General features: G+C 33.7%; 1 protein-coding gene across 2 annotated transcripts in view; it reads left to right on the forward strand.

The window, feature by feature from the left end:
* sez6b (seizure related 6 homolog b) overlaps positions 1-25,519 on the forward strand; it is a 335,386-nt gene that overhangs the window by 164,463 nt on the left and 145,404 nt on the right. For both annotated transcript variants that reach the window (XM_073923756.1, XM_068213721.2), the window contains exons 2-3: positions 11,674-12,378; positions 14,635-14,768. In XM_073923756.1, coding sequence (XP_073779857.1) covers positions 11,674-12,378; positions 14,635-14,768 — 839 coding nt within the window. The remainder of the gene's footprint in view (positions 1-11,673; positions 12,379-14,634; positions 14,769-25,519) is intronic.

Consider the following 25,519-nt stretch of genomic DNA (forward strand, 5'->3'; position numbering starts at 1 on the left):
AAGAAGTTTTATTTTTAGCAATTTTTTTTATGAGAATAATACCTGAAGGTATTGTGACACTACATTTTTTATTATTGCTCAAAAAGCTGTATTAATGGGCATCTATGATGAAAATCAACTTTTGTTAGAGTTTTGGACAGAACTGTCTTTATGTATAGTGTGTCCACAATTATATTGGTGTGACATTTTGTTCTGCATTACAATATATTGTGATGTTTTGAATGACAATAAAGGAAACTTAACTGATATAAACCCAACAAGTCTCTTATTTGAAATCTCCTGACATTAAAACAGGACCCAAATCTCAGCTCATTTGGATTTAAAGCCACAGGCTACAAAAACCGCAATGTATTCAGACAAGAAAATTAGCAAATTCTGGAGGCTATAATAAATAATTTGATGGGTATTTTGAGCTGAAACTTTCAGACACATTCTGGAGACACCAAAGGCTTACAGTTGAAGTCAGAATTGTTAGCCCCTCTTTGGATTTGATTTTATTTTTTTAATATTTTCCAAATTATGTTTAACAGGGCAAATACATTTTCACAGTATGTCTGACAATATTTTTTCTTCTGGAGAAAGTCTTATTTGTTTTATTTCAGCAAGAGTAAAAGCAGTTTAGAAAAAAAAAAAAACATTTTAAGGTCAAAATTGTTAGCCCTATTAAGTCATTTTTTTCCGATAGTCTACAGAACAAACCATCGTTATGCAATAACTTGCCTAATTACCCTAACCCGCCTAATTAACCTAATTAACCTAGTTAAGCCTTTAAATGTCACTTTGAGCTGGATAGAAGTGTCTTGAAAATATCTAGTAAAATATTATCTACTGTAATTACTGCAAAGATAAAATAAATCAGTTACTAGAAATTAGTTATTAAAACTTAGGTTTAGAAATGTGCTGAAAAAAGTTTCTCTCCATTGAACAGAAATTGGGGGAAAAATTAACATAGGGGCTAAAAATTCTGACCAACTGTATCTTAAAATCTTCTAAAAGGGTTAAAATAGGTGAGCTTTAAACATTGACACATTAAGATGATCAAAAGTGAACATCCAACATTATTCAAATAATAATTATAAAACAAATGTTATACTTTAGATTTTTCTATTAAATAAATAATCTAAAAAAACTAAAATTGTTTTTGTTTCAAATTAAAATATGAAGCAGCACTATTTTTTTCACAATAAAATATTTTCTTTAGCAAAAAAATTTATATATTAGAACAAAATCCTAAAAGCATGAGATGCTGCAAACTGCTCTCATAAATTCAGCTTTAACATGAGAGTAAAAACTTTAACTTAAAGTGACTTTTTCAAATAAATGTTCAATAGCACATTTAGAGTTTACATTTTGTGGTATACCTTACTAAATCAAGTCCCTCATTAATCATATAACTTTTAATCAAAGCCACAAAAGCTTAAATCACACATTGTTTCAGAAAAATCTCATTCAATCTGGCTTCATTCAGGTATGAAACACAAACTTTTAACTCATTTCCTCCTATTTTCCTATATTTAATATTGTATCATTTGGTAAATGTCATATTGTAGAAGTAAAAGGGGTTGTGACCATCATTTTCTTCGATTTTAAGCCATTTTTGGTGCTCTACAAAGTGTCCTGGAGGACCTGCATTGGAATATGGTTGAATAAATGAATTGGGTTGCTTAGTTGCAGTTTAATGTAAAATAAAATCACCTGTAGAGGCCATCTTTATTTTTCCAGCCATAAACGGTGGAACAAATAGTGTTTTAGGCCTTTCCACAAACCCTTTCTCCAGTGAATAAAATGCTGGGAAATGCAATCAGCTCCGTTTATTTAGGATTCGGCGGTCTGTTCGAGATAAGCCCCATTTTTAGTTACAGTCTTTGAAAAGCTCAATGATAAACATCAAAGCGCCTCTTGAGGCGGTTCTCCATCTCTCAGTCGGCTCTTTGTGTCTCTCTGACTTGGCTTAAAGAAGGAGGTGGAGAGAGATGGAAACAGAGGACAATAAAAGAAAAAGGACGGTGTGACTGTTAATGAGAAGGAGACAGAAAAACCTTGACTGAGAAAGTATATGGATAATAGGGCTATATGATTTGCAATATATGGAATTCAGTCATGAAAATGGAATTAGGACTACAACAATAAATGTCACACAATTTGAATCAAATAGGGTCTAATCGAATCCTGGACTAGAGTCCAGATTTTATCCTTGAGAAATTTAATTTAATTTAATTTAATTTAATTTAATTTAATTTAATTTAATTTAATTTAATTTAATTTAATTTAATTTAATTTTTAAGGGAGGGATAATAGTAGTAGTAGTAATAATAATATTGATAATAATATTAATAATAATATATTGTTAATGATAACAATATATTATTTTATTATTATATTTACATTATATAATAAATATTAAGTATTAATAACTATAATAATAATGGTAAAATGAATAATTTATCAAGCTTTTGAGAAAAATAAATGTACTGGAGATTTTTAGAACACTATAAGTGTTAAAAATGTATACATTATATTGTAATTGTAAAATAGCATAGGAATATAAATATTGAATTATACTGTTTATAAATATCACCAGCAATCTAATCCTGGCAGACTGCAAGCAAACACGCAGATCGCTAAAGAACTACAAATCCGCTGTTATATGGACTACATGTTCCAGTCATGCACTGCTCACATGCACCTGTTCCTCATTGGGTTGATTACACTCACTCACGGCTGGGAGCTGCTCAGGAACTAATTAGAGGAACTGTATGAACAGCACACACACACTTCAGTATTGAGTCTTGTTTATCTGTACTGTGAACTTTAGAATGCGTTTCCCTTGTCCTGCCTTGCCGTGTCGTGTTAGACCTTGCTTTGTTGTATTGTTTATTTTGGTCTGCTGCCTGCCTTTGACCATCCACCTGTTTATGACAACGACTCTGGATTGCCTGTGTACATCTGTTTGCCTGTGTTTGTTGCCTTAATAAACCCTGCATTTGGATCCGCACTCCTTTGTCAGCATCCCCTTCACATTAAAATTAACCGTATTTTAACAGAATCAATGTAATCAAATATGTATATTAAAATAAATCAAATTAAAATGGATAAAATAAGCATTAGACAATCTTTTTGATTACTAAAGTGACATTGGTGTAGACAGAGAGAAAAATGCACAGAATAAAAAAAAAACTAAATTAAACTGGAAAAATAATTCTGTGAAATTTAGTAAAGAATTAATCAAAAAGTGGCTTAAACTATAATATCCTGAATCGGCATTTCTACTAATGTAAGCAGCTCAACTAAAAGGAGTGATGTCAGACGTTCGGTCTGTCAGAGAAGCCTTTCGCTATTCCCTTCCTCTGGCAGAAGTGCGGTTTGATTTGTTTCTCCCTCTTGTTTTCTTTTTCATAACTTCAGTATTGGCAGTGTGCTCATTCCTGGAGGTTTTCTTCTGTGAGCAGGCAGCTGAAAGCAGACGTATCGCTCTGAGGGAGGCGCTGTGTTAGTTTCCCCGGTGCATTATTGATGCTATAGCTGTACACAGTAGGGAGGGGAGAGCTTTGCCTCACAGTATTTCTCTTTTTTTTACTGATTTCACTGTGTCTTTTGCCTGGTGGTGGTGGTGTTTGTTTTCTCTCTGCATCTGTCTCCCTCTCTTAAAGGGGACATATTATGCCGTTTTTCAGAAGACAAAAAAGAAGTCAGGTTAGAAAGTGTCTATGAAGTTTAAGTTCAAAATAAACAACATGTCATTTATTATAGCTTGTCAAATTTGCAACAACATGGGGTACAGGCAAAAGCACACCATTTCTGTGTCCCTTTAAATGTAAATAATCTTTTCTGCTTTACAGAAGAGGGTGGAGACAATGTATTCTGACACTCCAGAAACAACAAAACCTGCAAATCTACGTAGCCGAAATATCAGAAATGGCCAGTAGTGGAGTTAAATAATGATAGAAAGGAAGACTTTTAGACTGCAATTGGATATTTCTGAATCATTAATGGATAAATATATCTAGTATGCGTGGAGTAATATCGAATCAGGTAAACCGATGTTAGCATGTTACTAACGACGTGCTGGCATAATCAGTCATTTTCATATCTTTACAGAAAATATATTATTAACAAAAATTCTTTGACTATACAGTGAATGTTCTGATCATTATAGGTGTTAATCCAATGACTGAACTCTAGCAAAGTCCCTTTAAGACAAGCCATTTCACTCGGCGGCCATCTTTAAACACCACTTATTCAGTATGCTCAGGCATTCTGTCTGATTGGGGAAACCTCAAATTCTCCAAAACTGTTTGGCAAGCTTACCATCACATAATATATTTGGAAAAACCAATAAAAAAAATATAAACTGTCTCTTAAGTTTCATTTCTAAAGATCTGAATCAAACTAAATCTGGATATTTTTAGGTTGTCCAAGCTAATGCGCATGCGCACTTAAAAGCAATGAAATTATGACACTAACTTCATTTAAGGCTGTGTTACACATTATCATGAGATTACAGTGTGTTTGTTTACCACCAAACTGTCATAAAAACTCACGTCTGCTCCAAGCATTTTCCCCAGAGAATTGTCAGTCTATAGCAACTTTGGATTGGCAACTGTACTAGTAGGCGGGGCTTCATCCGCCATATTAATGGTTACACTTTCCCCCATTCAAAACTACTCGAGTGGCACGTCTTGTGCATCCTATAGTCTTTGACTCTAGAAAATAAAGCATTAGTCACATTAGCAGCACAGTTTACAAATTTGGAAATGTTCTCAAAATATGAAGTGACAAACTAGTTTTTAATATGAAAAATTAGCATGAAGTACATTGGCATTCACCTATTCTTCAGAAAGAATGTTGAACTGATCCTTGCTGGTGAAGCAATTTGATGCTCTATGTAGCACTTTACCAAAATTAATCGCATTTCTTTAAATTTAACCATAATCTTCTTAGTTACTTAGGATTCAGGAGTCTTGGGAAATAGTTATGTTCATTGTATTTTCTGGGGCAGATGTAAAATTCCAACTGCTATGGCTAGTGAACAAAAATGTAGACTGCTGCAGTGGCATTATGGGTGGAAATATGCAAATTCGGTGTTGGGTATGACTGGATGCACTCAGAGTGTGAATTATACACTGACGAACAGGTTTTTTTTTTGGTTTGTTTGTGTAATACATGGGTCAGTCATTTATGCATTTATTTTTAATTACATCTAGATTATTAATCTAATCTAATATCTAATTAGCTATTTCAGATGTTATTGTCGGTCAAAGCGCCTCTTGAGGCGGTTCTCCATCTCTCAGTCGGCCCTTTGTGTCTCTCTGGGAAGGTTTTGTACATTTTCTAGGGTGGTAGATGGACTGGGGACCCAATAATAGCACTTAAAGGTATAGTTCAGCAACAACACAAAATAATTGAAAAATAACTTACCCTCAAAAAAAAAAAAAAAAAAAAAAAAAAAATATATATATATATATATATATATATATATATATATATATATATATATATATATATATATATATATATATATTTTTTTTTTTTTTTTTTTTCTTTTTCGGACTGTTGTAAATGACATTCATAGTAGGATGGTGTGTCTCCCTTAACCAAACATTATTCATTCCTTCAATAGAAGAAACTGAAATATGTTTGGGAAAAAAGTGGAGGGTGAGTAAACTATAACACAATGTTCTAATTTTAGGTGAACTATCACTTTAAACAGAAAAAAAAGTGTGATTCTCTGATATATTTGTTTTTAAAAAAAAACTAAATCTGCATCATCTCCTTACTGAGCTGTTACTGGAACTCACTTAGGGCTCAGACAGAGAAACATCGCTCTAAGAAGGTAGTAATACTTTAATCAGTGCAAACAGTGGCATAGAAAATTGAGTTAAGGATTTGTTAGGTGGTGTGTGGAAAGACGTCACAGAAAACTGCCCATCTGCTTCCCGTCTCATCCTTTACTGTCAAAGTCATACGCTTCATCTTCCAGTCATACATGAGCTCTGGGAGATGAAGCAATATCCCCTCCATGTTTTTGTGGGTTTTAGATATTGCTGTTTGATCCGAGGGGAAGTATATTAGCATGTTGAGTGTTTGTGCAGTTTGCTCTTTCACCTGGCCCTACAGACCTGTAATAAATCTTTAGAGCATATTTCATCTGCATTGTTGACATGCAATAAACCTGCAGACCTTTGTGTATTTAACCCAATTGGAGTAAACATTAAATTATAGAGTGGTGCCAATCTGACACACGAAGCTCCACAACATTTTAATTTCATAAATAAGACTATACAGCTCTAAATATAATAAAATGTTATTCATGTATTATATTATATTGTATTATATTATATTATATTATATTATATTATATTATATAATATTATATTATATTATATTATATTATATTATATTATATTATATTATATTATATTATATTATATTATATTATTCTTATAATTTGTTGAAAAAAAGAAAACATTTTTGACAGCTAGCTTAATTTATTTATTTATTTATTTTTTGTTTATTATTATTATTATTATTAATATTTATTATTAATTATTGTTAGTAATTATTATTATTTTATTTGATTTTAACAAGACCATGGTAGTATACAATAAAACATAGAAAAATTACAGACTCTCTTAGTTTTCGTATTTTCCCACTATCCCCTCAAAATAAAATATATGAAATTTATTAATTAAAAACAAACATATCCTCTGAGAGAAAAAAAAGTTTTAAAATAATTAAACATTAATTTAAAAAAAGGTTTACTGTAAAAGAGTAAATAAGGGGAAAAAAAGAAAAGTCAATATTTCCTCTTTCCAGTTATTTACTGTGTATTAGAGCTGATATCAAGGCTAAGCCTTTGATTTAGCTTAAAACAGGGTTCCGGGTCTTGTAAAAAGATTTGAGAGATACCTGTTTCCGTTTGATAAGAATGGCTCATCTAGCTACAAGAGTAAAAAAATCAAAGCGCTGTCATAGGGTTAGGGTCTAGATTTATGTTAATAGTTTCATTAAGTGTATCAAAAACACTGGACCAGAAGTTTGTCAATTAAGGGCAACTCCAGAACATATGGAGATGGTTAGCTGGAGACTGCTTACAACGATTACAGGCATCACTTCTATCAAGAAAAAAACGTTGTTAATTTGACATTGAGGTGACGCGGTGGCGCAGTAGGTAGTGCTGTTGCCTCACAGCAAGAAGGTCGCTGGTTCGAGCCTCGGCTGGGTCAGTTGGGATTTCTGTGTAGAGTTTGCATGTTCTCCTTGTGTTCGCGTGGATTTCCTCCGGGTGCTCCGGTTTTCCCCACAGTCCAAAGACATGCAGTACAGGTGAATTGGGTAAGCTAAATTGTCTGTATGTATGTGTTTGATTGAGATTGTATGAGTATTTTCCAGGGATGGGTTGCGGCTGAAAGGGCATCCGCTGCATAAATATATGCTGGATAAGTTGGTGGTTCATTCTACTGTAGCAACCCCGGATTAATAAAGGGACTAAGCTAAAAAGAAAATGAATGAATGAATTTGGCAATGGTTAAATGAGCTCTATGGAACACCTTACATTACATTGTCTGGTGCATATGGGGGAGGAGTGGACCATCTTTAAACTATCTTCCCATTTTATTTATTTATTTATTTATTTATTCTATATACTCTAATAAAATAATACATTTTAGTGGTCATATTTTAGTCATACATTTATATTCCATTACATTCTAATAAATTATACTTTTTTTTACTAATAGATAATTTTTTTTCCCACAGATGGGATGTATTATATTTTATTTTATATTGTTAGTATGCTGGATGCTTGATGCTTACACTTCACTCAAGTCATGCATTTCTGCTCCATGCATTCTCTGGGAATTAAAACTGTGACCTTGATGTTGCAAGCATTTATTTCTAGCGTTCCCCTGATTGTAATAGCAGTCAAAAGTGTTAACACTCGGGGACAATTTATGAACTCATAAGTAGGACAGTTTCTTAAAAGGGTGTGAAAGCAGAAAAAAAAGAAAAACAGATTGCTTCAAAGGGCTTGCTCGGGTAAAGCTTGTACCATGAGTCGCTTTGGTTAAAAGAGCCTTATAAATAATGACTTCTAAATGATGTGCTTTATTACAGATGTCTCAGGGCAACTTTTTGCATAAAAATGAGTGACACCACACTTCTCCCTCCAGCTGTTATTTGCAGTTATTCCTCCTTCGCCATGTTTCGTGCATAAAGGGCGCTATTTAAATTGGAGTTCAGTGAACACACCTATTTGCAAGTTAAGAGAAAATGCAACAGAGGGTAAAACAAAGCCTGCACTCCCCCGCTGGTTTGTGTAAAAAGCTTCTAAGGCAGGCTCATGGTCATTTAAAAGTCAAATCCAGCCATTGAAGAGCACAGCACTGAGGGACCTTTGAACAGAAAGTGAAGTCAGTCTGAGAGATTCTGTTTATACTCCACCAGCACTAATGGAGCAAATCAAACATTTTCCTGCCTCAGCGCACCACGTCTGTTTGGTCTTGCCTGGAGATTTTAGGGGAGCTTGGACTATGAACTGCTGGGGTTATGTGAAGTGCAGGGGGTATATGGGACTTTCCAGTGGGAATGCTCGCTTTTTCAACACAGAATCCCTGTGACATTGAGTGTGATATGCATGCTGATGTTAGAAGCTTTTTATAAGTCAAGAACTCTCAAGATCTTGTTAAAAACCGTGTGCCAGCACTGACATTTTTGCAAAATGTAGCTTCTTGCACATTTTTGCAGCCGTTTCAGCATTTCAAAATATGTTTCCAGCACAAGCTCAAAGGTTATACATATTACTTGAGTCAAAGTAAATGTACATGATTTTTTATTATTTTTTTTTATGTGAGTGAGTTTTAATGCTCTCTCATTTGATGAGTGAGGTCTGTGTTAATCATACAGATAGAACTTAGGTTACAGCTCTGCCTTACATTATTATAAAGCAGGAGTCTGGAATCTTTTTTCAGCAGAGCCATTTCTGATATTTTTGGCAAAAGCACTTTTTTAAAACATTTTTGTATATAGTTGAAGTCAGAATTATTAGCCCCCCTGTGATTTTTTTTTCTTTTTTAAATATTTTCCAAATTATGCTTAACAGAGCTTATTTGTTTTATTTCAGCTTAAATAAAAGCAGTTTTAATATTTTTAACACAATTTCAAGGTCAAAATTATTAGCCCCTTTTTGCCATTCCCGTGTATTGGACTATGACTCTGGATTTCCTGTGTACATCTGTTTGCCCGTCTTGACCATTGTTCGCCTGACTATCTATTTTTCCAGAAATTAAGTTTTTCCATCTTGGTTAATGATTATTAAAGTGTTTTGAATGTGCAATAAAATATGTGGAATTAAATCTTCATTTATTAATATTCTGCACCATAATCATACAGCAATTTTCAGAAGCAATTTTAAAAGTTGGTGTTTAACTACCAAAATTCAACTGAAAACTGGAGCAAGTTATATGCTTAAGTGCATTTTTGGATGTTGGTAAAACCCAATAAGTTCGAATTGCCCAAGATTCCTTCCAGAGATGCTTGTCCTCAGGGTGAAAAGGATAATAATTGATGTCATAAAAGTATCTAAATTTGACATTACTTATGTAGTAATTACTCATGTAAGGCCACAGCTAATACATTAGTCATAAAAGCAAACCCTGATTGGCATTGTGCTCTCACGCTGTTTGCATTTAGGTGTCTTGTGTCAAAGAAATAAAATCCTTTCTGGTTTGTGGTTTGATCTACAAATGGCTGAATTGTGAATGGATGACAGGGATTGAGGACTTCCTGCCCTTTGCTTTGTCTCTCATGTGTCATTTTGTTCGCGTTTGAGTGATGCGTTAGATGTCAATGTGATTTTTACCCTCAAAGCCAGTCAATCTCTCATAAAACACACAACTGCGCTTGCCGAAATGATGTGTATCTTTTGCTTCTGACACTTCATAGGATAGGGAGAAAAAAAATATCCCGTCGGTTCCGTTCGATTTGAGATATCATCCCCTCCCTTCCCTTGCAGGGAAGCGCTCCAGAAACGGCGCGCTTCATTGTTGGAAGCAGATTGTTATTAGTAAATGGAGAAACAGAAAAGAGAGCTATTAGGGTGCAAATGAAGCATTGTGAAATCAAAAGTTTTCTCGGCACACAGCAGCCTCCTGAAGGCCGGCTGATTCCCTCTCACCAGGTGCAGGTGGAAGAGATCCATTTTCACCGCTACACTACTCAAATCCACTCATTACGACGTGTCGCCTGATGAAGGTTTGGACTCATTAATTGGCAAGGGGAGGAGAGAGAGCATTCAAATGAACAATTATGGCGAAGGAGTTTTATCTTTTTTCCTTCCGCGTGCTCTGTGTCGTTTTCAAAACGTCTCCAATCATAATCCATTTAGTGGATACTTTTTCCATTTTGTTAATGTACTGGGGGTTCTGACCCCACGGTTTGAATGCCTTGCAATTACGTACGGCTGAACCACAAAGCTTCACATGCCATAAAACACACAGTCTTCTGCTCTCTGGGTGGTTTAGAAAGGAAATTTGTTGCAAGGCTTCACACAATAAAAGATGCCAGGCTTTGAAATATGTTACAAAGGAGTTTAGTTGTTTGAACACAAGATATTATTCTAGTTCAAACCTGTTTTTTTTCCACAGCTTTGAATTTTAGGGTACATTTTCATGTAATTTCACTTATTCATGACAGCAGTGTACTACTAATAATAGAAAGGTTATGGAATAGTACTTTGAAAAGGTCCAAGGACAACATTGTCAAAATGATCCCCAATCACACAGTTGCGAAAATGGCTAAATTGCTTTATTATGCATGCCTGGCCATTAGACGACCTGTGCACATGTTGTTCTGTAGTTCACCACATGTATGGAGGACCAGGAGTGCTGGCTAAAATAAAAAGAATAATCAAATTATCAATTTAATAATTAAAGCATTAAAATGTGTATAAATAAATCACCTTATACTAATATGAACACACTTTTAGATTCCCATTTTTGCACATTTTTGCTGTGTGATTGGCTCTTTGATCTAAGTCCAGAGCTTATCATTGTTATTGACATAAATTTTATCGTGTATAACATATAACATCGTTTCTTGGCCCAGCCCTAATGTGGACTAATATCTCTTTACTTATTGTGTGAATGTGTCTGCCTGAAACTTCATAATTAACTCTGCTTGTCTTTAAACTTCACCATTTTTTTCTTCGTATTGTGACGCAGTTCATAAAAAAACTTTTATATATATATATATATATATATATATATATATATATATATATATATATATATATATATATATATATATATATAAAGAGTGGCTTGTTTTTTCTGCTGCGAGCTGATGTTGTAAAGAAGGCATTTAATTCAAAATGATCAGGAAAAGGGTTTCTGGAGTGTTTTTAAACCTAACAAACACCTACATCTCACCATTTTTGTTTGTTATAATGCTGTCAAAACTGACAGTTGGAGGGGCGTGGTTAACATATTTAACCACGCCCCTCCACCTGTCAGTTTTAATACCGCAATACCTCAGACAGACGTATGAAAGTGCATTTTCAGATTTCAATTTTAAATTACAAGGGCAAACTTTTTTTTACTTAATGTCATGTACAGATGAATTATTCAAATAAATATGGTTCGTTTTGATTTCATTTGTACTTTAATGTCTCTTTAGGATCCTTAACAGATGGGAGGTTAGCAGTCACCCAAAGAGGAGGTCAGCTAGAAGCAGAGGACGGGTCCAACCCATATCACACCACCCAGGACACAGACAGAGAATTACCCTTGTTCACCACGGCTCCCCCTTACAGTGGCCTCGACCACCATCCGCCTTTTAAGCCCTACCCGCCTTATGACCCACGTGGCCAAAGCCACGGCCAGTATTTTCAGGACAGTGGAGGGGCAGCGCACCATCCCACAATGCCATCCTCCAGTTCCCATCTCCTCCAGGACCCATCTACACAGTTGGTCCCACATGAAGAAGCACTGCCTTTTTCTGATGTAGCGGCTCCCAGAAGCACCACAATGGCTCCATCGGCTGCTGCCCTCACCCAGCCACATGTGCCCAAAATCCAACACAAACTTTCAGTAGAAACGCAGAGAAGAAGTTCAGATCCATCCATTTCTTTGAGCACCACTGATGCGCACACATCTGCACTGCCTGTTTCCAAACACTTAGATAGAGAAGACTTCACTCAAACTTTCAACATCAAGCCACAGGATGTGACTGTAGAGAGAAAGCCCTCTGTTGAACATGATGAATCTCCAGAAAGTGATGTTGATGTAAAAGCATCGTCATCAGTGGCTGGTGATTTGGATGACGAGACCACCACATCCACCATCATCACCACAACGGTCATTACCAACATGCAGACGCCAGGTATCATTCATATGATTGGTCTGACTGAGATTTGCATGTGTTTCAGATTTTGGGCTTATCACAATGTTTGATTGTGCTGGAAGGCGTGGGGGTGTACTGCTGTTGCTTTTTGGGGCTTTTGTTACATGATGATGTTAAAAGTAAAAATAAATAAATCAGTGAGTTAGAATGTCTATATAACAAAAGGTACTATCCGAAATTATTTAATAGCAGTTTTTTTTTTTTTTTTTGATTTGAGGATATATCCTATGTCCAGTGCTTAATTTGTAAATGAATAATTTCCGGAACAAAACCACACAATTTCAGTTTTCCCGTAACATGACGTCATTAAAGGGTGATAGCTCAAAAAATCATCAAATTTCTGCACATGTCTATTATTTTTTGTGCTTTATAACATAATGACACTGGCTCTGTCCAATAAAATCTGTCTTAAAACAAACAAGTTTAAAAAAAGTAAGAAAAAAACAACTGTAACATCTTTGTTTGCTTGTTCGTTTTAATGAAAAATGTCAGAATGTTAATGAAAACTAATAATAATAATGTGGCATTTCATATGTTCTGAACTTTCAATATTCAATACAATGAATATTTAGAATAAGTATGATTATTTTTTTTAAAGTTTGTAATTATTTGAGAAATTGAGATGTATTATCTAAAAGCTAAACACGTAATCTTTCCGTTGTTGTATACTTTGTTAGATAGGAAATATTTGGCCAAGATACAACTACTGTATGTGAAAAATCTTGAATCATTAATCTAGATACAAAAAAATGTCTACTATACTTGTCCAATCGAAGTTATTAGTCACAAAATAAGTTATTATACTTACTGTAGGATATATTGAGGCCCAATCCCAATTCTACCCCTTAGCCCTTCCCCTTACCAATTTTCTTTAGCTTGAAGGCGTAGGGCTAAGGGGAAGGTGTAGATACCCCTTCAAACAGAGATTTATCAGGACCACATTCAAAACCAAGAAGAAAAATTCCCAGAATACACAACGACAGCATGGCTGCACAAAGAAGTATGGAGATACACAAATTAGTATTTTCTGTCATTATTATAAATTTTTACAACAAACAAGCATATGTTTTAATATATTCATAACCACGTTCGTGGTTTACCCACTAACATAAAAAAGCCTAATTTTGCTATCTATAATGCATAATCATTACTCCTGTATAGCAGTTCCACAACATTCTGACACTCGATGACACTCGAATGCCCTGTCAGAAAAGTCTAGTGGCTGGGAATGGGCTTTTTACAGTGTCTGCTATAATGTTATATTGTTGTTTTTTGGTGTGTTTACATACAGTAGATGAATATGGCCACTGTAAAGGCTTGTGTTGTAGTGGTGTCCCATTTTTTAGAGGTACATTTTAAAGCCTTTCACGTTCACACTCTGTTTCAAGAGCCAAGGGGAAGGGGAAGGGGAAGGGGAAGGGGAAGGGGAAGGGGAAGGGGAAGGAGAAGGGGTAGGGGTACAAAAATAGAATTGGGATTGGGCCTTACTCTATGAGATTTACTAAATATCTTCATGGAACATAATTTTAATTTATTATTCTACTGCGTTTTTAGAGTAAAAAACAATCAATCATTTTGGCCCATACAAGATATTTTTGGCTATTGACAAAAAAAAAAAAAAAAAAATCATGTGCGACATAAAATTAGTTTTATGGTCCAGCGTCACTTTTTCCATTGGGGAGGATATTTTTCCTCAAATCTCGAAAAGAATACCGATTTAGAGTACAATTCTGTCATGCTGCACTCACTTACAAAAATTTAAAACATCTTTACTTGGATAAATTGGTTTAGAATATTTTCCATAACTTAAAAAAAAAAAAAGTATATTCATTGATATTCCTCTGTAGCATTAGTCTAGCTGACTAGTTGCTAACATGCTGATTAAGAAAATATGCAATTATAACTCATCCCTTATAACAAATCCAAGCATATGAATACATATGTAGTGAGAACAGCAGGGGTTGACTGTAGTGGGAGATAAAGAAGCCAACAGAGCAAAAAGAGCTGAAGGCAACCAGAAAATATTCGCCATTTCACCTGCCATTTCACCAGAACTGTCCACATGCTCCTACACAACAGAGCAGCAAAACTGACCCCGCTGATCCAGACAGAAAATGAGAAAACCTTGAAAGACAATTAAAGATGGGAGAGAACGCAATGAAGTGAGATGGAGAGAGCGAGAACGACTCTACTGATGCGCACTTTCTCTCTGTCCTTCTATCTTTTGTAATGCAGCTCCGTGTAGCGCCAATTTCACATCGCCGGGAGGCTACATAGAGACACCACAGCAGGCTAGGAGCTGGTACAATGCCAATGTGGACTGCACATACACCGTGACCGTCTACATGGGCTATGGGGTGGAAATCCAGGTAAATTCATCACACGGTGCTTGTGTTATTGACCCGTTTCAGGGAAACAATCTAAATGACTGTGGTAATCCAGTTGTGCTCTTTTATTCTTAAAAGGTTAAGTGTGTAATTTCTGTGCCTCGGGCATCAAACTCAATTGCAAAAGTAATGATTGTTTTAATGCAGGTTTTGATAATACTCCCTACACTGGTCAAGCAAACACACACATAGCCCATCCCAGAATGCATTCCACTGGTTGATTTGTTGTTGCTGGTGAACTGGTAGCAAATGTTTTGCTAGCAGAACCACAGTTATTTCCACAAATCAAACCTGGAAACAGCTTTTTATAGAGGTTTCTGAAAACAAGAAAAGGAAAAATATTCAGTTACTATATTCAACTATATTCAGTTTTAAGGATTGTTTTATTGTAAAATGTCACATTCTGTGTAAGTTACAGTACAAATGCTGCTGCTGTTCATACATACACTCAGAAATTGTTAAATCATTATTATTATTATTATTATTATTATTGTAATAGATTTGTTTGGATCTGCAGTGGCCTGTCTAACTAGACAGTATTTGTTTAGACATTCTTCTAACCTGAATTTGGTCATACTACTTAGATTTAGTTTTAGTTTAGTATTGTGTATTTTGCTTAGTTTTTGTATTTTTTGTAAGATCTTTTTAAACAGTTGTGTTTTTCAAAAATATTTATAATACCTTTAATAATTTTAGTTATACTTTTAGTTGTTTAAGTTTGAAATTATAAAAATCTGAAACATTTTTCTTTAGAAAATATTAAATACTTTTATTAAATTATTTTTTTTAAATAATTTTCATCCACACGTGTTTTAATTTTACTTTTTAGTTACTATAACAACCCTGATTGATTTCGTTTATTTATTTGTTTGTGGTTGTTTATGTAATCTGTTTATTTGTCTATGTGTTTCTCTATTTATTAAGATGGCAGTCCAAGTAAAAAAAATGTCAATTCTTCATTCATGTTTATTTGGCATTATATGTTTAGTTTAGTTTAAAAGTTTAAATAGTAATTTGTTTTATTTTATTCCTAGTTTTGGTCAATGATATTACATAACATTTAAATGAAATGTATTACATTTATTATAAAATTGTTTTCGGTTTATTTTGGTGCTATAACTAGTAGTAAAGACAAAGAGGTGATCGATTTATGTGTGGCTTAATTTAAGGTTACAGTAACAAAATAATGTAATATTAATACTATTATTTTATTAGAAAATGATTTTACATTATTTTATTTTATTTGTTGTTTCAATCAATGATTTTTTATAACATTTATATGAAATTTACTATTATACTATTATTATTATACTATTATACTATTATATTTATCCTAATATTATTTTTTGTTTATTTGGTGCTATAACTAGTAGTAAAGACAGAGAAGATCGATTTATGTGTGGCTTAAATTGACATTACAGCAACACAAATTTTTTCTTAATTTTACTTTTAAATATTGTTGGAAGGAATACGTATTTTTAAATTTATTTAAAAAATATTTATTACATATTTTATTTTTGCTTTATTGTATTGTTTCTGTCAATCACATACCATTTATATGAAATGCATTATAAAATGATAAAAAAAATTATGCTGCAATCTGTTTTCCAGTGATGGATTGCAGCTGGAAGGGCATCCGCTGTGTAAAAAAAATTCTGGATGAGTTAGAAGTTCATTCTGCTGTGGCGACCCCTGAATAATTAAGGGACCAAGCCGAAATTTTGTTTTGTTTTATCCCATACAGTCTTGGCTAGACTCCATTTCACATAGGATGCTCCTGATGCAGATAGACAGGACAGAAACTCACTAGCGTTTGGAACAAAGCCGTGATGTGCTGCATAACAAAAATCACCTTCAACCATATGATTAACTGCAGCCTCCTTCATAAAATATACAATAGCCATTACCTCTCTGACCTTCCAGATGGTTTGGCTAATATATCTTGAATAGTAAAGATGGTGCATACCACATCACTGTCAGCTATCAGCGGCAATAGAGGGAGCAGGACGGTGAGCATCTCATTCCTCCTCTCCTTGTACAGACTTGTTAACCCAGGACAGTGTATAAATATCTCTCTCTTTTCCAGCAATTATTCAATGTGACTGATATGTGCGGAAGCCACACAGTTCCTCCCCTAATTAATTGCTTATGGATTATCTGTCCACTCCTTTTGTTTGTTTACGGTATTCTTTAATGCCCTCCTGTTAAACTGTCTCTCAGGCAACTCTTAACTTAATTAAAGCAGCCCCATCCTTCTGCTGATAGACAAAAATAATGTTTAATCCAGACAATGCGTGGACCTGCTTTGCATTTGCCGTGGTCTTACACAGCCTAATTTATGTGCTCGATCCTGCTTAAGCTTTGCTCTGCATGTCATACAGTCCTGTTTTCAGATCTCGTGAAGATCTTGTACTTTGACCGTGGTCATTTGGAAGGTTAACTGTTAATAGTCTCCTTCTCATTCTTTTTTACTTAAATAGGAAAAAGGGTGTAATTCATTAATGCTTTGGATGCAGAATTAAGGAAGACCATTTTTAAAGAAGATAGTCTGAAGATGATTAATTTATTAATAATTAATAATGATAACTTTAAGCTGTATAAAAGTGTCTTGAAAAATATCTAATAAAATATTATTGACTGTCATCATGGCAAAGACAAAATAAATCAGTTATTTGAAATGAGTTATTAAAACTGTTATGTTTAGAAATGTGTTGAAAAATCTTCTCTCCGTTAAACAGAAATTGGGGGGGGGGGGGGTGTAAATAGGAGGGCTAATAATATTATTATTTTTTTTTTTATTTAATTTAATTAGATTTTTTTATCCTAATGCTATGAAATCAAAACAAAAGCAAAAGAGAAATTACTATAACTAAAATTAAAACTTTTAAAAATTTAAAGAAGAATAATAATAATTATTTGACACTAATAATTAAAAAACTGCAATAATATTTTAATGGCACAAAAATAACATTTGCATAAAAATGCTAAATATTTTCCAACTCCACAACACTGCTATACAGTTATAGAAACATGTCTAATGTGTATTTTTAATTTCAACAATTTAGAACAAATAAAAGCTATTAAAGCAAAATTGTAAAACCTTCAAATAAAACGTAAAACATAAAAATAAAAACCTCATTCAAACTATTATTAAAAACTACAATGGTCTCATGGGGATTTTACAAAAGTATTTTGGATTGTAAAACCATAGCCACATCTATAATTTATTTTAAAAATGCTATAAATGCAATTTGTGTGTAACTTATCTTTATTTATTTGTGATTTGGTTGTGTTTTATTCATTAATAATTAATTCACCACCACCCACGACGACAATACCATGGTCTATTATGATGTTTCACATTAGATATCATACAATGCCAAACTAATCGACATCATCCAACCCTACTTGATACTAAAAAAGTGTTACAAAATAATCTATAAAAAAAAGGATGAAATCATAAATTTATGCATGTATGTTTATGGAAGGAGCTGGAGATATTCGTTTTATCTTTTGATTTAACATGATGAATCTATTGCCATTATTTGTTGCTGTTTTTTTATTGATTTATTTTTTTGTTATCATTTGAGCATGCGTTTTAACAGTTTTCTTTTGTACATTTTAACAGCCTTTGCAATTTTTTTTACCAAGGGCACCAATATTAGCACAAGGCAGTTTACAGCAAAGATGTCCAAACTAGGTCCTGGAGGACTGGTGTCCCGCAGATTTTTAGCTCCTCCAAGGAATACTAGTAAGAGCTTGATTAGCTAGCTCAGGTGTGTCTGATGGCTGGAACTACCCCCAGGACCAAGTTTGGGCACCCCTGCTGTACAGTGTCATCAGCGCTTTTAGATTGCTGTCAAGAAGTTTTTTTTTATGAGGCCTTATATTTTTCTTCATTACATTTTTCTTGTCTTTTTCAAAGCAAACAGTCATTCGTGCAAGACAGAGAGATGCAGTATGTGCTACTTTAGATTGCATCCATGGTGTCATTTTGTCATGATGCTGTGTATTCGTGGCCTTCTCCATCTGGATTCCTGTGGGATTGAGGATTTAGTGTTGGCGTGTGTCTGCTGACCCTGCGTGTGTGGAGGGTTGTTCTGGGCAGAGGCTCATCACCTGTACAGGCCCAACCTGCTGATCCAGGCCAAATGGCTAAACCCTCATCAGTTTGAGCTCAGCGGAGGAAGCTCAGGTCATGCCTCGCTCCTCCTTTAATACCCAGTCCTCACATAGTGAACTTTAGACTCCATCCCCCCCGAGAGCTCCGTCCTGCGGTGATGGAGATGAGTCATCTGAGCTCGCTTTTACTGTTTGAGTTCACAATTCATCTGCGCAGTGCCACTCCAAAATATGCATCCATTTCCCTTATGGAAGCTGCGTTTGAACTTCTTTGAACCAATTATTTTGTCTTTTTTATAAATAATAATACATTTTTTTCTTGTAGTAGATTCTGAGTATTTGGTGAATTTTGTCTATCGGTGCATAGCGTTAGGTTATGTACTACTGAGAATTCAATTTATGCAAAAGTTTACATTTTACTTTATATTTTAACAATAGTATGTAAGTTATATTAAGTTAAATAAATGGGATTTCTCAGTTTTCCTCTGTTTCTTTTTTTAATTAAGTAAGAATTCTGAAGATTTAAAGCCATAGTTCACCCAGAAACGATTCTGTCATCATTTACTCCCCCTTTACTTGTTCCAAACCTGTTTTAGTTTCTATCTTCTGTTGATCACAAAAGCACATTTTGAAGAAAGCTAGGAATTCAACTTATAATAGTGTAGTATCTAAATATAGCGTATAATAGTACCTCAGTGAAACAAAACGGTTACATTTTACAATAAGGTTGTATCAGTTAATGTTTTTAATGCATTTACTAACATGAACAAACAGTAAACTATATTACAGTATTTGTTCATGTCAGTTGTGTTAGTTAATAGAAATACAATTGGTCTCTGGTGCATGTTAACTCACAATGAATTAACTAATGTCAGCAGGGATGAATTTGGAATTTAGGTGTGCATTATTAAATGTTGAACTATGGTTAATGTATGCAGTACAAGTGTTGTTCAATATTAGTAAATATTAATAAATACATTAACTAATTACCTTATTGTAAAATGTGACCAAAATAACAGTCAAGATGTCAATACCAGTGATATTTCAGTTTCACAGCACAAACTAATATGCTATTCAGAATGTTTATTATTGAAAAGTAATAATAATTTATATCAACTAGTTGGATTAACAACTAAAATGGCCATAGAGCAATCATTCCGATCATTTGTATGACATTGTATCAGATTAAATTTGTCACATATTTACATTTAAAGCTTCTTTTGAGATTTTAAAAATAAGCTTTGAGTGTCTGTCTGTAGCCAGTAGTCGGGGTGACAACAGAGGTGAGTGTCCAAACGCAGTTTATTAACAGCTTAGTCAGGCAGGCAGTGATCAGACAGAAACAAATGGTATTATGGGGGTAATCCAAAAAGTAGTCATGGTCACAGTCAGAGTGATCAGTGCAGGCAGAAAACAGGATAAACAATAAACAAAACAAAGTACAGGAAACATGGCATGGCTAGACTAGGGAACTGTAAAGTTACAGACAAAAAAGACTCAGCAGTGTGTGTGTCTGTGCGTGCGTGTGTGTGTGCGTGTGAGTGAGGTGTATTTATAGTCCTGATAATCAGTCTTCTTGGTAATTCAGCTGTGTGTTTGCAATCAAGGGAGATCTGGGCCAGGTGTGTGAGTGTAGGGAATGATGGGATTTGTAGTTCAGTGGCAGATGTGTAGTTGAGTGAATAATAGGAATTCCAAGCCTGTAAGTGCAACGCTACTGATGATCATAACACTGTGATGTTTTATTAAGTCATGACACCAAACATACTATATGTGTTTTTATTTTTATTTTATTTAAGCAAGTTTTTTTTTCAATTTAATAAGTAAATGATCAGTGTTAAACAACAAATTAAATACAAAAAAATTACAGTAATAAGGAGGAGGGAGAAATTAAATTATAACAGTGCTTGTGCATGTTCAAATTTTATGTATACAAGTAAACTGAAAAAAAAAACTTGTAATCACATAATTCCAATAAAACACAAATAGTGTTGGCTTAGTATTAAGCTACTTTTCATCTATATAGTTTCTTTGATTGTACGCTTCATCTCTGTTATTGTAAAAACACTTCTTTGCAATAGTGTTTCTTGACAATATAACTAAATAGGGAAGAAATGAGAATGATCAAAAAGGAATAAGCAATTCTTTTTTAAGTGTCTATTGTGTTAGTGCCTGAACATGTACAGTTTAGAGTAATGATCTTTACACCAATGTTGCCCGCAAGCAAGACATATCTAGTCTATTAGAGCTGAGCTGGAAAAAAAAAACAGCTTGTCCTTATTCTCAGCTCTGTTTTGGACAGAGAGTAGATGTTTAATATGGCAGCCTGGCGCTTGGAGATCACTTCTGTCCATTCAGCCATGACAGTTGCCATGACTCTGGGTATTATCACTGCTTGTAAACAATTACCAAGTTAATAAGAGAGCAAGATGGCACATTGGAAATTTAATGAGTCTGAATCTTGGGGTGTTGAGGAGCGAAGGCTAACACCTAGAGCTTGAAGCATGCAGAATAAAGATATTTCTTTGGAACGTGTCTGATTCATTTTTCCACTTCAGATAAATGCCTACGGAATTGCAAAGCACAATAAAAGTTTTAACTGTTTGTGCTAATGAATTAACACAATATGAAACCAATTATTAGCTTGAAAATGCAGCATTTTTCCACAGCTAAATCACAAAGTTACGTTCACTTGCTCTGTTATTTAAAAAATTAATTTGGAATTGTACCTACGTTCAAAAGGAAAGCAACATCTATTTTAAGTATTTTGTTTTTGTGTCACAAAATGGAGTTTATAATTACTCTATTATTGTCTTTTGTAAACACAATTACCATCAAACATAGCAAACATTAGTTCCTGATTTAATTTTATTTTCATTCGCATTCATTTTTCCCTTGGGGATTTTTAAAAATATCTTTTGTAAATAATAATTCATGAAACAACAGCTGTAATTTAAATAACAACATTTATTAATTTAAATCTCAAAGACAAGAATTAAAAAATCTGTACCTTGCACGTTTGATAAGGGAAAGAAGTACAATCCCGATAAATATAATATATAAATGATAACTTGGTTAAAATGATGTAGAAATTCTGCTATTTAACTTAATTATGCTGTCAATCATGTTGAATTTATCTGGTCACATTATTACAAATTCAACATTGGAATTCAACATAATTAACAAATTCAACATAATGAACAAAATCAACATTAAAATTCAAAACAATAAACAAATTATACATTATAATTCACCATGATTGACAAATTACACATTATAATTCAACATAATTAACAAATTTAACAATAAAATCCAACATATTGGACAAATTCAACCTTAAAATTCAACATAATTAACACAATACACATTATATTTCAACATAATTAAGAAATTCAACAATAAAATTCAACATAATTAACAAATTCAACATTAAAATTCAACATAAACAACAAATGTAACATTAAAATTCAGCATAATTAAAAAATTCACAATTAAAATTCAACATAATTCACAAATTCAGCATTAAAATTGAACATAATTAGCAAATTTGACATTAAAATCCAACATAATTAACACAATACACATTAAAATCCAATCTAATTAAAAATTCAACATTAAAATTCAACATAATTAACAAATTTAACATTAAAATTTAACATAAATAACAAATTCAACATTAAAATTCAGCATAATTAACAAATCCGACATTGCAATTCAGCATAACTAACAAATTCAACATTAAAATTTAACAATTAACTAATTCAACATTAAAATTCAACCTTAAAATTCAACAAAATTAACAAATTCAACATTAAACTTCATCATCGTTTTAACACACTTATCAATTATAATAATTATCAAGTATTATGATCAATTAATAACCTTAAAATGAGCTTACAGTTTTATATAAAAAAAATCTGTTTAGCTGTGAAGAAAATAAATACTGATTGTGCACTCAATTGGATGAGGAACCAGATTGTCCCACCCTAAACACACCCCATTGGTTACTTCTTTGGTTGCTGGGCATTGATTTGATTGTGGTTAGGTGTACATTTCAGCTTTAAAAAAAACTACATTTTTTAAGACCTCACAAAGCACATTTTTGTATGTGTATATACTGTATATTTTACCAATTGATTGAATCTTCTTACTAAAATAAAAAAAGCAAGTGGTTGTACACACTGTATATTTAATTTTGCTTGTGAAGCATCTGACTGTTTTCTTATTTTTGTTGTTTATACAGCTATTTTCAGTTGTTGATCGCCAAGCTATTTTCATCTTTTCCTCCTTAGAATTGCATGTCCTTGTTGTCATCCCACCTACATAATGGAAAAAAATAAACCAGCGGCAAGTGAATATCCTATAAAGCAAGAAATAGCATTGCAGGATTTGTTTGTCGAGTCCTTGGTAAATACTTCACTACACAAATGTTAAATCTTACATCATATTTTAAAAACACATTGAAATAGACAACACCCCGCTACTGTACCTTGTTTCTGAGCAGGAAAGGCTTCTAATGCGGTAGTTCAGTCAAACATTAACTGAAGTTATTAATGCATCCTTATGCCAATGTCTTTATTTCTTGCTTGAAACTCATATACACTCAAAAAAGTTTTTATTTTTTTGCTAGTTCAAACTACTTAATAAAAATGAGCTGAAACAACACAATTCTTGAGATTTTATTGGGACAACTTAATTTTTTTATGTTCAATCCACATGAATTTGTTAAAAGTGTTAACTTAATTTGTGTTGGGACCACATGAATGAATTGTGTGGAACCCTGCATTTTTTACAGTGTACATTGAATAAAAAAGATTTGTTGGATTTACTGAATTGTTTTAGGTAATGTAAGGTTTATTAAAAAAAGCAGATTCATTTACATAATTTAATTGAAACATATCGTTTTAATTTCTCTAATATAGACCTATTGGAAAAAATAACAGGCCAGTGTATTTAAAAAAAAAAAGAAAAGATTGTTTTGAACCCCTGACTTTCTTCACGAAAACAGCTGAAACATCTTAAAACATCTGTGTTCTGCAAGGGAAAGTCATGCAGCTTTGTAATGACATGAGGATGAGTAAATGATGACAGAGTTGTAGTTTGTGGGCGAACTATCTATTTAATAAATGCGTTTCGGATCCTGAGAGAAATTACTGCTGTGCGTTTGACATATTTCACTCAGCTTACAGCTTTTCCGTCGTCCTCTCATTCGAATATCAACCATGTGGCCATTTGCTGAAGAATGAAGCAGCTGACATTTAGATGGATGGAGTTATCTGCTTCGCAGTTTGTGGATTTCTGCTTTTGTATTATTCATTCTCGCCTCTTCGTCCGAACGCTTGGCTTATTATGGTTAGCATCTTGGCGCTGCCTGAGCAATTTACTCTTTTTAACGGTGCTGTCTTCTCTTCATGCTGACTCATCAATGCAGTGATAACGCGGATGGCTAAATGGACCCACAGATACCCCAGAAGCTGTCAGTGCTCTCCTCGGCTTGATATGGCGATATGGATTGGATGCTTAAACAGCACCGTGAGCGGTGAGAGGGTCAAAACTGGAGCATCTGTCCACCGGAGTAAGAGGGATCCATAAGTCGTCTCCAGAACCATGGGTGGCGCATGGATATTGACTGGGGGTCGATACTCTCAACTGCTCTGGATTAAGTGGGTCCTCTGTACAGTTCGATAAATATAGTTTGGTCTCCAGGCTGTCTGAGCTGATAGCTAAGATTGATTTGGATGCATTTGTCAACCTGGACAGTTAAACACACTGAAGTCTGTTGGCAGGGTCCCTTGAAGGAGTTAGTTTAGTTAAGTGCTTTGCCTGAGGGGATTTTCTTCTTTGCATTTAAAGTACGGTCTTATTTCTTTTAATTTGATGGGAAATGGTGGCCCTTATTAGGTCAATTTACAGTCAAGTGTGTCAATAAGGAATTTGATGGTCTCTGTTTGACATTCTGTTGATTAAAAGTAAATACGTATAAAATAGCAGTTATTAAAATATTAAATGTGGCACAATATGTATGATTTTTTTGACAATATTCAGAAACCACTAGAACATATGTAGTTTTATTTTTGCCTTACGTATTTACATTATCGCGAATGATTTAAAGATGCTTCAAAAACTTTAATGTGTTTTGTGTTTTACTGCACAGAGCAGTATTATAACAGAAGCTTAAAATGTATTTAGTATGGCAAAACAGCAGTATGATAGAAAAAGTCTTATGTTGAAAAGTTCAAGACATTTCACTGATACAGAAAAAACTATGTTAGCTTAAAAGGAAACAACTTATCGGAAAATAGGCAAATTTTACAAGTCTCTACAGTTAAACATTTGAGTTTCAACATTTTGAAATCCTTTTAGCTGATCTCTGGTTCTAGCTGGACAACTTTTAGCTTAGCATAAATCAATGGCTGTTTCTCAATATGCATTCTTCAGCGATCTTGTGTCCTCAGGTTCTCATGTAACCATCATCAACCACAAAAGTTCAGTTCCAAAACTCAAGAACGGAGGATGCGTGAAAGTTCCCGGATGTGTTCTTGATATCAAGGATGCGTTAATGCATACTTGAGTGCAAAACTCGCTTGAGAGTTCCTAAAAATTATTGCAGC

This window comes from Danio rerio, chromosome 15 (assembly GCF_049306965.1).
Source record: "Danio rerio strain Tuebingen ecotype United States chromosome 15, GRCz12tu, whole genome shotgun sequence".
Lineage (NCBI taxonomy): Eukaryota > Metazoa > Chordata > Actinopteri > Cypriniformes > Danionidae > Danio > Danio rerio.